General features: G+C 34.3%; 1 protein-coding gene across 1 annotated transcript; it reads right to left on the reverse strand.

Moving 5' to 3' along the window:
• Positions 1–6,814: 6,814 nt before the first annotated feature.
• Positions 6,815–8,916, reverse strand: LOC100261478 (putative pentatricopeptide repeat-containing protein At5g09950). Its single transcript, XM_002267741.4, has one exon. The coding sequence runs from the start codon at positions 8,889–8,891 to the stop codon at positions 7,095–7,097; it is 1,797 nt and encodes a 598-aa protein (XP_002267777.1). The 5' UTR covers positions 8,892–8,916; the 3' UTR covers positions 6,815–7,094.
• Between the last annotated feature and the right edge of the window lie 7,721 nt (positions 8,917–16,637).

A 16,637-nucleotide genomic window follows, 5' to 3' on the forward strand; every position in this document is an offset into this window, starting at 1 on the left:
ACAACCAAACATTTTCATAGGAAATGGCCTTGTGTGTACAAGAAGGCACAAGGAAACGTGGTGATCCTCTAAGATCTTGTAGGTAGATGATAATCTACTCATTGGATATGATGTAGGAATATTGTCATTAGTCAAGATCTAGTAGTCTACTCAATTCTAGATGAAAATCTAGAGGAATACGCAATATATTATGGGGGTTAAGGTCCTTTAGGATTTAAGAACATGAAATTTGTGTCATGTCACCTACATAAATGAGCATTTGGTCAAGTACATGATGCAAAACTCCAAGAAGGGTTTGTTACTCTTTGGATTTGGAGTTATCTTTCTTAGGATCAATGTCCTTAGACATTTGTGGAGAGAGATTGCATTAAGGCGGTATCTAAGGCCTTTGCTATGGATGACCTTAACTATGCAATGTTATATGCTAGACTAGATATTTTCTTTGTTATAGGAATAATGAGTGGATATTAGTCCATTTCCTGATTAGAGCCTTGTGTGGATGTCAAACATATACTCTATTATCTTTGGAGAACAATGAATTATATGTTTGTGAGTTTTTGCGATGAGTTGCTACTCCTTTCGTATCAGGAAATTGGACTTTTAGTCTAATAAGGACTCTCACAGGTCTACCTTTAAGTATGTGTACACTCTAAGTGGTTTTTGTTGCTTTTATAGCAACAAAGGAACCCTTTTGGCTTATGGGTAGTTCCCTTGGTTATATCGTCTAAGATACTATTATGTGATAATAGTAAGATAATGACATAGTTTAAAGAACTAAAGTACCATTGGAGGAGGAAATGCATAAAGTGGGAGTATTACCTTGTTGTGAGATAGTACATAAAGGTGATATGACTGTGGAGCATAATCTTTTTGCAATACCTAGTATGTTTTTTAGGCTAGTGGGAGTTTGTTGGAATTGAGCCCCAGAAAGCAAGACATGATGTAACAAGGTTAGACTTAACTATCCTCTTGTTATCCCCTTGGCATATTAACATTGATTTGAGTATTCAACCCATGTCTTTTACATTGTATATGACTTTGGTGCATTAAGAGTTGCACAAAAGATACAAATCATGGGTTCCTTGTAAGTAGATAATTTGTTTACAGTTAGTTCATGGATTTAGGCAATCCAGTAAAAACTGTAATGCACCACTTCCTAATTGAAGGGATGACTTGTCTTGGCCGTCAGGATAGGTTTCCAATGGTGAGTGTATTAGTGTATGTGATACACATTGGATAGGACCTATGGTGAATCATAACTCAAGGCTATCAATTGTCATGATTCACCAAGTTACTATATTGTATGGATTCTTAACCTTGAGAGGATATTGAGCTTGTGCCAAAATCAATAGGAGGTTTGGACCCATGGGTGAGACCCTAAAGTAGTCATATATCCATATGGATTGGGTCACTATTGATGGAGGTTGGTGGCAACAAGTATTCTCAATATAGGCACCATGATATCTCATGAGATTGAGACAATGTGTCCCCTTGGATGATCCAAAGGACATGTGATTATGAAATTTGTGGCCATAGTAATTCCTTAGTGGAGTTTGATATATGCTTCTTCGAGCTAGAGTATGTCAATTGATCACATAATAAGTGAAATCTATAATTCAAGGATTTGAGAGGTAATCTTGATAGGTGACAACACTACTTTGTTAGATTATGGACACCAATTCATAGAGAGTTTGCATGCAGTGGATAGTAGGTCATGGACCTGAGCACTTGATGTCTCGTTGTAATTTTATAGGACACTAGAGTGCAGTTGATTCTCTATAGTATGATGTTGAGTCAATTTCAAAATTTGATTATGAGGGAGCCAATACTCCTAAAGGTTCCAATGGTCCTTGCTTTGAGCTCATATTCCTTGATGACACGGTTTATGAGGGTTAGATGAGTTTTTAGTTCACTTTTGTGTATATGGGCATTTTGATAATTACATAAGGTTGTATAGGGATAAGTGAGTGACATCTTTGAACTAGGCTAATTGATTAATTAGAGCCTTGTATGGTTAATTAATCAATTAGCAACCTTTTTGGACTAAATTAAGTGACCCAAGCCCATGGTGGGCTTAAGTCACTTAAGCCTAATAAGAAACCTATAAATACATACCCCTTTAAAGATAAGGCCTTCTAAGTCTTGCCATTCTCCTCTTTAGTCTAGAAAGAGAATCCTAGCTTCCACCCTTGAGATCTCCACCATTTCAATGCTTAGACACAAGGAAGAATCATCGGGTGGAAAATCATGGTGTTTATGAGATCTACTATGACTTTGGAGTTATCTATATTAATTAGAATTGATATGGGAACATTCAGATCAAAGGTATGTGGCTTTATTCTCTAGATCTATGTTTTCTATGGTATTCTTATTGTTTTTGAATACCTGTTTATCCATTGCAATATATTTGGAGAGCCTGGGATAGATTTGCATACACCCTACATGATCTAAGGCATGGGAACAGAGTAATTCGGGGTTTCCAACACTCACACCTAAACCTTCCAGCCCACTTCCTCATAAGGCCACCCCTTCAACCACTACACCAAAGCCATCTCCAACTCCAATTTCTGCTCCCCTACAACTTTGTCATCCATCTCCTTCACCTGGTTCTCTTACTCTACCCCTTACACCAAAACCAACTCATATTCCTTAAGTCCCATCACCAATATTTCCTCCATCCCAAAGGTCTATTACTTACTAATGTCATCTCGTCCACAAGAAAAATCATCACTTCCACCACCCTCTCCATAACTTGCTTAATCCCATACTGTACTAGTTCACTCTTTTATCACCTCCTATATGATCTCCTCTCTCACCAGTATATTCTCCACCACCACCATCAGTCTCCTTTCCCCTACAACTAGTTTGTTCTCCCCCTCCACGAAAAGTAAAAATCAAATGCAAGTTTGAGATTAAAAGCACACCTAGACACAATCACAATCATAGAGTTGAATGACGATGGCATTAAATGGTAGCAATAGCATCGAATGATGGAACAATTGAGAAGTAGGGCTTATGGTGTGTCATTTTTAATTTTAGGAGCTAGGGATTTTTGTCCTCTATCAAAGAATGGAATGGAAAAAGCCGAATAGGTAAAGGTGTTATTTTTTTCAAGTTATATATAGTCAAGTTCAAGTTAGTTCAGGTTGCTTGAGCCATTGAACCAAGCCCAATCTAAATTTAAATCGGGTTAATAAAAATTAACCCAAGCCCAACCTGAGTTACATAAAAGGTGCCCAACCCAAATATCGGGTTATGTTCGGGTTAGGTTAAGCTAACCCACCCCAGTTGTAGCCCTATTAATGAGTTTAACATTAGCTAAGCTTTTATCTATTAGTGTAATGTTTAATTCATTCTCCATGGGATCCATGGGCCTCTCTTTCATTATAGAATTATGAATCATGCAACACATAGATATAGCTTGACATTGTGTTTTAACATGATAAAATGACAAACTTCTAAGAATAGCCCAAGGCATCTTTACATGCCAAAACACTTTCCGATGGCACTTCTACCCCTTGAATGTTTCATATTGAAGAACTCTTCTAGTGTACTTGGTTGATAACCATCTCTCCAATCATTTAAATGATAATGTTGTCCATAAAATGGGGCAAGGAAACCTCTTCCATTTGTGTAGGTAGCATCAACCAAATAGTACTAACATAATGGTAACAAGATATGGACATATAAATTTTGGTAATAGAATATTTTTTATTCATCCATAAAGGACAAAATTTAATTATATTAGAGTTATTAAGTATCTTTTTCATTACCATCAAAGATTTTTAACCCATTTCTTCTAGTTACTACATCTCTAAGCACTTGACCATCATGTGTTGGGCTCTCACATCTAGGTAACGTATAAATGAATTGCATATCTTGAGAGCAAACACCTAGCTAATATATTGGTAGCAATTTGCATTTTTCCTTGTTTAACACTTTGGTTTGTCTTTTTTGGGCATATGTACCTTTATATATGTTCCATTAAGAGCATCTAATCAATTATGTATAATAAAGTTAAATACATAAATTTAGTTATTTAACTATTCATAAAATAATTATATCTATTTTTAAGTCCATTGAGTTTTTGGTTACCGATATAGATATTTTTCCAAAAAGAATTTTAGCATCAAATCATTACTTTCAAACAATCATAGAAATATTTATTGATAATTCACTCAAACCTCTTAAAATTGAAGCTCATGACAGGATTCTTAACAGGTGTGCTAAAATATGAAATAACATGACACAATTCTTGAAATATAAATTTATTCCTTTTTAATTGCGCCACACATGTTATCTCACTCTTATAAATCAAACTACATAGGTGCTCATACTATTGAAAAACTCATATAGTATGATATATGCTTTTGACTCATTTTTTACCTTGAGTGTAGGCATATGCATAACATGTAACCCATAAAATTAGTATTGTTTGAAGGATGATAACTTATCCCATACAACAACCATATTCTTCTTTCTCGCCAAACTTCTCGTTCTAAAATCTAAAAGCCAAATTCAAGTTCCAAATTTGTTATTATAAAGTTTATTTAGCAAATAGAGGAATAAAAATTAAAAATAAATAAGAAAAAAAAAATCCTATTGTTATTCACTATCCTGCACTAAAATTAATTGTTCTTAATCTCACTATGTTATTCCCAACCATTGGTAACTATCCCCTTGCCCCAATACATGTAACTTTGGTGGAGCTTTTGGCTGGTTTTTCCTATGGTGTTCACTATCCTTAACCGGTGTTCCCTATCCCCCACTAGTATTAACTATCCCCCATATCACTATGTTATCCCTAATTACTGTTAACTATCCCTTAGTCCAAATACAGGCAATTCTAGGGGAGTTGGTAGTTGGTTTTGCTTGTGGTGTTCATGTCTTGCATTAGTATTCACTATGCCATATTCATTAAATTTTTACTTATGAAAAAATAACACAAAATAGCATTGTAAATGTACATATAAATTATGGAAAAAGCACCCAAAATAGTAAGAGTTATGACATTGCAAATGTACATATAAATTATGATCACTTCATTATGAATGTATCACTTGTCAAATGAAGCTGCAAATACCAACAACACAACACAAAACCCATAAGATGAATCCATATTCATGATACAACCTTGTTTGGTTATAAAGAAAAAAAACACAAAAAAAAAAAAAAAAAAAATATTCCACCAGGTAAACACTTGCAACCATGAGTTGCTAAAGATTTTTCAAAAAAAATCTAATATATATATATAAATCATTCATTTTGCACATTTTCTCAAGTACCAAACAACTTATATATGACAAAACTATGAAGATTAAAGGAGAAAAAAAAAAAAATCAAAGTTTAAAGAGTAATACAAGGATCCTTTAATTTTTTTAACAACCATAAAAATTCTTGATTCTAGTCTTCCTTTCCCCATTTTTTCTCGACAAGCAATCATAGATTAATGAAACAAAAATAATAAGAAATCTTATATTAGGTGTCCTAAAAATGGACTAGTGTTACTTGTTTGGGAAGCCTGTTGTTCTTGATCGGAACTATAGTTGATGGAGGGGTGTTGCTAATGCAGCTTCTTCTCTCAAGGGGGCAATCCAAAAACTAAATTTGATCCCTCAAATATCTCATAGTTGGTTTTCGAGCTATATAGAGAGAAATCCATTCTCTATTTTGGAGGAATGGATTGTCTCAAACTGATGTGGCTCCCACTATTTATTTTGATTCCAAAGCCAAGTAAACATTAGAATCAAAAGGGAAAGAAATGACTCCCTTTCCTCTAATTCCTGCTGAATGAAGCAAATGGGTTCTTCAAGAATTTTCTTGAGTTGGTCATAATTAATGATTTATTTCAATAATACTTTATAACTTGCCAATGTGGTACCTTCTCATAGAGGTAATATATTCCTTTTTGTTAAAAATATTAATAAAATATTCATGAAAATTAATTAAAAGGAATATACCTGAAAAAAAAAAAGTAAACTATATTTGGTTTTAGAAAAGTTAAGGAAAAATAGGAGGGAAAGAAAATAAATCAGAAAAGTGAAAAAAAAAATGAAGGAAAATAAGAAATAAATCTAAAGTTAATAAATTATTTTTACATATTTCTTCAAATTTATTTTACTAATTTTTCTTTCTTCGTATAAAGATTAAATAATTTTCAAATATATAAAATTTTTAATTAATTTTAACTATATTTGATTTTCTTTTATATTTTTTATAATAGATTAAACATAAAAAATTATTTTTTTAATATTATTTTTCTTTTCTTTAGTACTTTCTTGAAACCAAACATAGGTGAAGAGAGTTGATAGACTATTTATAACAAAGCTAAAATGAGCTAAAAAGGATCCCACTATTTAGATTGATCTTTTATACACTAAAAGCTTTTTAAAAAAAATGTTACACAAAATAGCTTATCATAAAAACACTGGTATTTGTTTACTAGATTTTTGGAAGGATTTCTTAACTAGATGAATGGATGACTTTGTCATTTCATGAAGGTTATAAGATTATAATTTTATAAATGCTCATCTAGATCTAAACATTAAACTGATTCTTCAGAAAGGCGATTATGATAAAAGCATTCCCAAAGAGTCCATTTGATGGTACTTTTATATGTCTAATACAAAAAATGTTTTTAAAGAAAAATTAGACATTGGAGAAAATTTAGGGAGCACATTAAAAAGTTAAAAAATTACTCGCAAATACTTCGTGGAGAAGCACTTGATAGATATTTCTCTCAAAAACACTTTTAGAGAAAATACTTTCACTAAAAATACTTTAAATAAAAACGCTATCAAATGAACTCTAAATTGCTTTAGGTTAAAAAAACATTTTTATCATAATCATTCCCAAATACAACCTAACATGCATCATCTAAATATTTTACCCTAAGACAGTACCTACCTCAAGAATAGTCCAAATTGCTTATTATAATGAACTAGGATACCTATTCATCCATCACTACCATCAAAGTCTAAAGCAAAGTGTAAAAACTCTTTAAAGAACAAACTTTTCTAAAGTTGCCTGGTTAAAATAATGAACTAAATTCTAATTTAAAAGTGATCGACAATCATGAACTCTTGTGCATACTCTTACCTTTTGTTTAGCTGAATCCAACTTGAACCGGGCATTTTCTTTACATCTCTAGTTTCCATCAGTTCCCTCAAACTACCAACACCTTTCCAATTCCGTCCGTCAGCAAACATGTTTGATAATACCACATAAGTTGAAGAATCGTGTTTGTCCAAGCTCAACGCCTGCTTTGCTGCAAGTAATCCTGTTTCCACATCGCCATGAACCCGGCAAGCTCCTAGCAGAGTCTGCCACACTAGCACACTAGCCTGAAATGGCATCCTCCTTATTAGCTCACGTGCTTCTTTAATGTGTCCTGCTCGCCCAAGCATATCAACCATACATGCATAGTGATCTTCTCCAGGTGATATTCCATGGTCCCGGTCCATGGACAAGAAATATTCCCACCCTTCATTAATCAACCCTCCTTGGCTACATGCGTAGAGCACGCAAATGAAGGTGATGTAGTTTGGTGCTTTGCCCTCAGCTCTCATCTGTTCAAAAATCTCAAGTGCTTTCCTTGCTTGGCCATTTTGCGCAAACCCCATGATCATGGTTGTCCATGAAACAACTGAACGAGCCTCCACTGTCCCAAAGACCTTCAGGGCATCACCCATGGATCCACACTTGGCATACATGTCAAGCAAGGCATTATCCACGCAGACATCAACATCATTCCCGAGCTTAATTCTTAATCCATGGGCTTTCTTCCCCTCCTCCAAGGAAGCCAAGTTGGCACAGGCAGTAAGGGCAGTGGCAAGGGTGAACTTGTTCATTCTCACACCGCTTCTCCTCATTTCCTCAATCAACTCAAGCGCTCTACCCGGTTTCCCACAGTTCAGGCACCCTGCAGCCATCTGATTCCAAGTACAGACATCGCGCTCCACCATTTCCTCAAAAGCCTTGATGCCATTCTCCAAACTTCCACACTTCAAATACATATCAACCAGCGAATTCCCAATGCAAACCTCGCCTCCATGCCCACACTTCACAAGCTGTCCATGCACTTGCACCCCCATTCCACCATCACCAAGAGCAGCCAACCCAGAAAGAACTCCTGAAAAGGCGAAGTTATCAGGCTTCACTCCCTCACAGCACATCCTCCTCCAAAACCCTGGCACTTCCCCACAACAAAACTGCACCAACCCCGCCATCACTGCGTTCCACGACACAACATCCTTGCCCCTACACGCCTCAAAAACTTCCAACGCCTCCGCCAACTTCCTACTTCTTATCAATGCTGTCATAAACACGTTCATCAAGAATACATTCCACTCAAATCCCAACCGAACAACAAAGGCGTACACTTGATACAAACGACTCAGATAGTAAGAATAGTAATATCCTTCATTATTATCACTATCATTATCATACAATGAGCATGCGTGTAGTGCGCTGACCAAGGTAAACTCGTTGATATTGACTCCAGCAGCGTGCATTTGTGAGAATAGCACCAGCGCGCAGCTGGGCCGGTTGTGCTGGACAAAGCCCGCAATGAGGACGGACCACGACACAGCATTTCTGTGCGGAAAATGATCGAACAGCTTGTGCGCATGGGGCAAGTGACCGCATTTGGCGTACATGTTGAGGATGTGGTTGTTGAGGAAGAGAGAATTGTGAAGAGGCCCTTTGATGAGCTTGGCGTGGAGTGCCCGGCCATGCTGGGAGTCTCTGGTTTCGGCGAATCTGCGGAGCAAAGTGGCGTAGAGATCTTCGTCATGGGTGGAGTTGGTGAAGATGAGCCTGAACGACGTCGTTTTCAGTGGGGACGACGTCGTTTTGGCCCAGAATTGGGAGACACCAGTTGAGCGAAGCATGTGTGGACCTCATGCTGGCCCTCACCGTTATGTAAAACTGACTAGGGCTAGCAAGCTTTATTTAGTTATTTATTTTTAACTTTTCTAGATTTTTTTTTTTTCATTACGATTTTCTGTGATTTTATTAAAATTATATATTTTCAATGAATAATAAAAAAAAAGTAAATTTTGGAAGAAGCAACTACTAAATGGTAGTACAAAAATCACTTTAAATGATTATTTTAATTTTTAAAAGTGATTTTAAAAAAAAAAAAAGATGAGCCCAATTTTATAACATGTGTCATAATTAATTGGAAAATAACCAAATTGAAAATCAATTTATTTTTTTATCCACCATTCTCTATAAATAATTAAATTATTTGAAAATAAGAAGGAGAAAGGAAAGAAAGAACCAAATTGGGTAGAACCTAACACTCTCATTTTTAATCCACAAAGATAAAAAACTTCAACCCCTTATAATCTTCTACCTTGATTAGGGATGGCAATGAGGCGGGTTTTTTTGGGTACCCGTCCTGCCCTTAATGGGACGGGGTTTAAATTTAATAAACATGTTTAGGACGGGTATGAGATTTTTTTTTTTTAAACCCGGGGCGGGTTCAGGGCAGGTTCGGGTATTGCCCCATCTCGTCCTCTCCCGCCCCGTTTACATATAAAATTAATTTTAAAATTAAATTTAATTTAAAATTTAAAATTAATTTCATTTAAAATTTTATTTTACTATTTTTAATATATAGATAATAATAAATTATTTTAATAAAATAAGTTATAAAAAATATAATAATTTTATTATTTATAAAATATATTTATTTTAATGTAATTAAAAATTTTAAAAGTAATTTTTTTTTTAAAAAAAAAGCTAAACAGGGATGAGAATTTCCCATACCCGCCCCGCCCTGTTTAATTTTTTAAACGGGAACGAGGATGGGAATTGTTTTTAATAAACGGGGCAGGGTTGGGATCGGGGCGACCCGTCCCGAACCCGTCCCGTTGCCATTCCTAACCTTGATCCCTTACAATCATCTACCTCGATCCTATTGGACTAGCGTATCGCACCCTGATTGTGTGGGTAGTCTGGCACAACTTGATTGTGTAGGCAATCAACTTTGAGGAAAGATGGGAGAGGAAAAGGAGGGGTATCGACTACTAGAGTCTCGAGAAGATTAGCTTTGAGAAAATCATCTAAACCATACACCAACTACAAAAAATATGAGATTTTGGAATTTTACTTTTTTTCTTTTTAATTTTGGTGTAAAATGGGGAAAAAAAATTGTTTATTCATGCACTCCAATAGTGTTTTCAAATTTGTTTCATAATTACCCTCAAAAGTAAAGGACAAAGTACACATCAATTTAATACCACCTATTAACAAGTACATGTGTCATTTATTTTTATTATTTTTCTCACATCAATATATCTTTCTTACCACATGTCACGTTTCCACTTTTTTTTTCCTCTCCTATCACCATAATCCATTGTCACCTATTATAGTTTTTATTATTATTTTTCCTTTTTTCCTTTATATTCTTTTTAATATGCTCATGCATTTTCTCATAAGCTCCTTTAATTTTAATTTATTTTTACTCTCTAATTTGTCTATATTTATTGATTTTAATTATTTTTTTGACATATTAAACTTAAAATGATAATATATAATAAATAATTAATATAAAAAATTAAATAAAAACAAAATATATAATGGACAAAAATGAAAATATTATCCTACAAATAATATATTCTATGATTTTAAATATTAATTATAATAATAAATTTTATAAATTAAGGTTTAAATTTAAAAATTCTATTTTATTATTTAAAAGTTTATGATATAAGATTTTTAATATTAATATTAAACAAAAGATTTATTTATTTTGTAAATCATATCACATGTAAAAGTAAAAATATCTTTGTAATACTATTTTATTATTTACATTATTTTTCTTTTAATTTTTATTTTAAATTTATCATATCAAAATCACAATAAGTGATGGTGCTTTTATCATTTTTCTTATGATTTTAACTTGATTGTGGATCTAGCTTTTTTTTGGGTTAAAATCTTTAGTTTTTAATTAAAATAAAATATAAAAGAAAATATATTTTTCATAAAAAAAAATGTATGTAACCTTTTATATTAATTTTATAAAAAATAGGTATATCCTTAAAAAAAAAAAAAAAAAAAAGTAAATTAATGCTTAGCAGAACCGAAAACACTATCATACTTATCATGGTGTATATATTCTTTTAAGACCCTCGATAAGTAATTGGAGGTCTTTGCCCACCCCAAAAAGAACTTTGGGATCCTAGGTATATCCATTCTTAGAGGAACCAAGACCTCTATTTTCATTTTCATGGTTCATATATTCCTTTGGGGACCCTTAAGAAGGAATTAGAGGTTATTCCCCACCCTAAACGGACATTGGAACCCAAGGTACATCCTAAAGACAATTTGGTACATCATTTACAAAATTTAGTACATATTTCATAAAATTTGGCACATCCTAAAAACAATTTTGTACATCCAATCCATGAGCTACCATGACCTCTATATTATTACCTGTGATCGTTTATTTTTTTAGGGATCTTTAGGAAGTAATTAGAGGTCGTTCCATACTCCAAAACAAACTTAAGGAAATTTGATACATCGTTAAGAAATTTTGGTACATCCAATCCTCGGGCTATCGAGACCCCTATCTATCTTCCCATGGTTCATATTATCCTTTGAGGACCCTCAGGTAGTGATTGAAAGTTATTCCCCACATCGGAACAAACTTTGGCACTTTTGGTACATCCTTTACAAAATTTGGTACATCCTTAAAAATATTTGGTACATACTTGAGCTATTGAAACCTCTATCTTATTACCCATGGTCCGTTTATTCCTTTAGGGATCTTTGGGAAGTGATTGGAAATCGTTCCCTACTCCGAAATAGACTTTGGAACCCTAGGTACATCATTGAGAAAATTTGATACATCCAATCCTTGAGCTAATGGGACACTTATCTCCATTTCCATAGCCCATTTCTTCCTTTGGAGACCCTTGGGAAGTTATTGAAGGTCGTTTCCCACCTCATAACGGACTTTCGCAACATTGGTACATTATTTACAAAATTGGTACATCTTTTACAAAATTTGGTACATCCTTTGCAAAATTTGGTACATCCTTCACAAATTTTGGTACATTATGATGGATGTACCAAATTTTGTGAAGGATGTACCAAAGGTTCCAAATTGCATTCCAAGGTGGGGATCAGCCCCTAATCATTTCCTTATGGGTTCCAAAATGAAATCATGTACCATCCATGTTCAGATGGGGGACCCGGAAACAATAGGATCAGATGAACCAAATTTAATGAAAGATGTACCAAATTTTGTGAAAGATGTACCAAGCATTCCAAAGTGCATTCTGAGGTGGGGATTGACCCCCAATCACTTCCTTATAGGTTCCAAACTGCATTTCGAGATGAGGATCGACCCCTAATCACTTCCTTATGGGTTCCAAAATGAAATCATAGACCATCGATGTTCAAATGGGGAACCCAGAAGCAATAGGATAAGATGTACCAAATTTTGTGAAGGATGTACCAAGGGTTCCAAAATGCATTCCGAGGTGGGGATCGGCCCCCAATCACTTCCTTATGGGTTCCAAAATGAAATCATGGACCATCCATATTCAGATGGGGGTCCCGAAAGTAATAGGATCGGATGTACCAAATTTAATGAAAGATGTACCAAATTTTGTGAAGGATGTATCAAGGGTTCCAAAGTGCTTTCCGAGGTAGGGATCGGCCCCCAATCACTTCCTTATGGGTTCCAAAATGAAATCATGGACCATCCATGTTCAGATGGGGGACTTGGAAACAATAGGATCGGATGTACCAAATTTAATGAAGGATGTACAAAATTTTGTGAAGGATTTACCAAAGGTTCCAAACTGCGTTCTGAGGTAAGGATCGGCCCCCAATCACTTCCTTATGGGTTCCAAAATGAAATCATGGACCTTCAATGTTCATATGGGAGACCCGGAAGCAATAGGATCAGATGTACCAAATTTTATGAAGGATGTATCAAATTTTGTGAAGGATGTACCAAGGGTTCCAAAATACGTTCCGAGGTGGGGATCGACCCCCAATCACTTTCTTATGGGTTCCAAAATGAAATTATGGACCATCTATGTTCAGATAGGGGACCCGGAAGCAATAGGATCGGATGTACCAAATTTAATGAAGGATGTACCAAATTTTGTGAAGGATGTACCAAGGGTTCCAAACTGCGTTCTGAGGTGGGGATTGGCCCCCAATCACGTCCTTATGGGTTCCAAAATGAAATCATGGACCATCCATGTTTAAATGGGGGTCCCGAAAGCAATAAGATCGGATGTACCAAAATTTGTGAATGATGTACCAAGCGTTTCAAAGTGTGTTCTAAGGTGGGGATCGACCCCTAATCACTTCCTTATGGGTTCCAAAATGAAATCATGGACCATCTAAGTTCAGATGGGGGTCCCGAAAACAATAAGATCGGATGTACCAAATTTAATGAAAGATGTACCAAATTTTGTGAAAGATGTACCAAGCATTCCAAAGTGCATTCTGAGGTGGGGATCGACCCCCAATCACTTCCTTATAGGTTCCAAAATGAAATTATGGACCATCCATGTTCAGATGGGGGTCCTAGAAACAATAGGATCAGATGTACCAAATATAATGAAGAATGTACCAAGGGTTCCAAACTGCATTTCGAGATGAGGATCGACCCCTAATCACTTCCTTATGGGTTCCAAAATGAAATCATAGACCATCGATGTTCAGATGGGGAACCCATAAGCAATAGGATCAGATGTACCAAATTTTGTGAAGGATGTACCAATGGTTCCAAAGTGCATTCTGAGGTGGGGATTGACCCCCAATCACTTCCTTATGGGTTCCAAAATGAAATCATGGACCATCCATATTCAGATGGGGAACCCGAAGCAATAGGATCGGATGTATCAAATTTAATGAAGGATGTACCAAATTTTGTGAAAGACATACCAAATTTTTTGAAGGATGTACCAAGGGTTCCAAAGTGCGTTCCGAGGTAAGGATCGACCCTAATCACTTTCTTATAGGTTCCAAAATGAAATCATGGACCATTCATGTTCAGATGGGGGTTCCAGAAGCAATAGGATCAGATGTACCAAATTTAGTGAAGAATATACCAAATTTTGTGAAGAGTGTACCAAATCCTTGAGGTGGGGATTGACTTTGTGTTATGTGAAGAGTCGGTAAAAGGGAGGTTGACCCATTAACACCATGGGAAGGCATTCGAACATTTACGTTGTACCCTTAGAATCAATGGAATTTTTTTTATACAATAACATTAGTTTGGTATGTTATGTGCAGAAGGCAATCTAAGGGCACACCTTCCATTTGAAAGGCATGCTTATGTGTGAATGACATTATATTACTACGCTACATGCAGAAGGCAAAGTAGGGGTGCACCCTTCATTGCATAGGCATGCCCATGAGTATGATAACATTATTTTGGTATACTATATGCAGTATGCAAACTAGGGGCACACCCTTGATTTTAGAGGCATGCCTATTGCTGAAATCATTATATTAGTAGGCTATGTGCACTAGTCAACCTAAGAGCACAACCTTCATGAAAGATGCATAAATGTGGGTGAAAAACTTATTTTTGTTAAGCTATGTGCAGTAGGAAAAAGATAGGCATGACTCTCTGTCAGAGGCATGCCTTTAGGATGACTAGATTTGAGGTGTGGGTTGGGTAGTAAGGCAAATGGAGGCATGTTGATAGCTTGAAAGGTTGGTCCTTGACGTTCATATGAAATAAGTGATGGAAATGATTCATTGTTGATTTAAAATCATAGATTTTTTTGAAAGAAGTTTTTTTTTTAAATATTAATCATTTAAAAAAAAATTAATTGTTCATTTTTAATTTTTTTAATTTTAAATCTATATTATCATTTTATTTTATATTATCTTTTTATTTTTAACTACTTTTTTTATTTAGCTCATTACAGGAAACTAGCAAGTATATTTTGTTTCATTCACATAAATTTCAATATGCATTATAAAATGGTACCAATTGAATCTCTATACCAAAAATTTGGTACTTTTAATCCTTGAGCTACCAGAACCCCTATCTTATTACTCGTGGTCCGTTAATTCCTTTAAGGATCTTTGGAAAGTGATTGGAGGTTGTGCCCTACTCTGAAACAGACTTTGGAACTGTAGGTACATTCTTAAGAAAATTTGATACATCAAATCCTTGAGCTAACGGGATACCTAACTTCCTTCCCATGGTTCATTTATTTCTTTGGACAACCTTAGAAAGTGATTGGAGGTCGTTTCCCACTTCGAAACGAACTTTGGCCCCTTTGATACATCCAAAAAAATTTGGTACATCCAATCCTTGAGCTAGTAAAACCTCTATCTTATTATCCATGGTTTGTTTATTCCTTTAGGGATCTTTGAGAAGTGATTGGAGATCATTCCCTACTTCGAAACAGACTTTGGATCAATAGATATCTATAGACCCCGTATTTTGGCTCGATGCGTTCCCACTCGATGGCGAAACTCGTTTTTTTATTTATTTAGTAAAAAATTGATTTTTAGAAGAAGACTTAGAGTCACCACTTATTTTTGTTTTATTTTTTAAGGGAAAACAAAATAAGAAAGAAAACCCTAAGTGTGACTCCTTATTTGGAAAAGATGGTCTATGAAAAACCAAACTTGAGTTCGGGGATCAAGTTACTTATTGGGAAGGTACGGTAAAGACCGTAGTACCCCTCTAAGCTCCTAAAAATGGGTCTCTACTAAATAAGGTGAAACAAGTGTGGCAATTGATAAGGAAATTAATGGATACCAATGAAATGATCAAATAATAAAACGAATCGAGCATGATAACGAACAAATAAATGAAATAGGATTGAGAACGTACCTTAGCAACAAGTAATAATGCGCTATCATGGAAATAAGGTTAGCTCAAGTATAAAATTATCACATGCATATCAAAGAGCAAGACAAAGATCGAGCAATATTCATTAAGCATAACATTTGACAATCAAAAGAGAAAACTCATATGTGGGCCCCCACCAAAGCCCAATTTATTTTGTATGAATTCATATCACAAATTCCATTATTTTGGAATTATGAAAAATTTATTCATGCTTATTAAAAAAATCAAAGAAAACGAAAGATTATTTGCAAATAAAAGAAAATTTGTGAATTAAAAAAATATTTGAAAAATGGAGTGGAATTAAAACTATTTGAAAGAAAACTGAAGTTTTGAAATTTATTTGAAAATTGAAGTCTCGAAAATTATTTGAAAATTGGAGTTTTGAAAATTAAGTTTAAGAATTGGAGTTTTGGAAATTAAATTTGAAAGAAATTGCAATTTTGAAAATTATTTGACAATTGGAATTTTGAAAATTAAATTTAAGAATTAGAATGTTGGAAATTAAATTTTGAAAGAAATTAGAATTTTCAAAATTATTTAAAGATGGAATTTTAAAAAATAAATAAATGAATAAATAAATTGAATAATGATAATAACGAAAATAATAATGATTAAATAAATAAACGTGAAAATTGGAATTTTTGAAATTGGAATTTTTGAAATTGGAAATTAAATTTGGAAATCAGAATTTTGAAGATTTATTTAAAGATGGAATTTAAAAAAATAAATGAATAAATAAATAATAATAATAATAATAATAATAACAAAAATCATAATGATTAAATAA

Source organism: Vitis vinifera, chromosome 17 (assembly GCF_030704535.1).
Source record: "Vitis vinifera cultivar Pinot Noir 40024 chromosome 17, ASM3070453v1".
Lineage (NCBI taxonomy): Eukaryota > Viridiplantae > Streptophyta > Magnoliopsida > Vitales > Vitaceae > Vitis > Vitis vinifera.

What these genes read in the sequence shown, in the direction of transcription:
- LOC100261478 (XM_002267741.4), bottom strand. Translation starts at nt 8,891, where the DNA reads ATGCTTCGCTCAACTGGTGTCTCCCAATTCTGGGCCAAAACGACGTCG.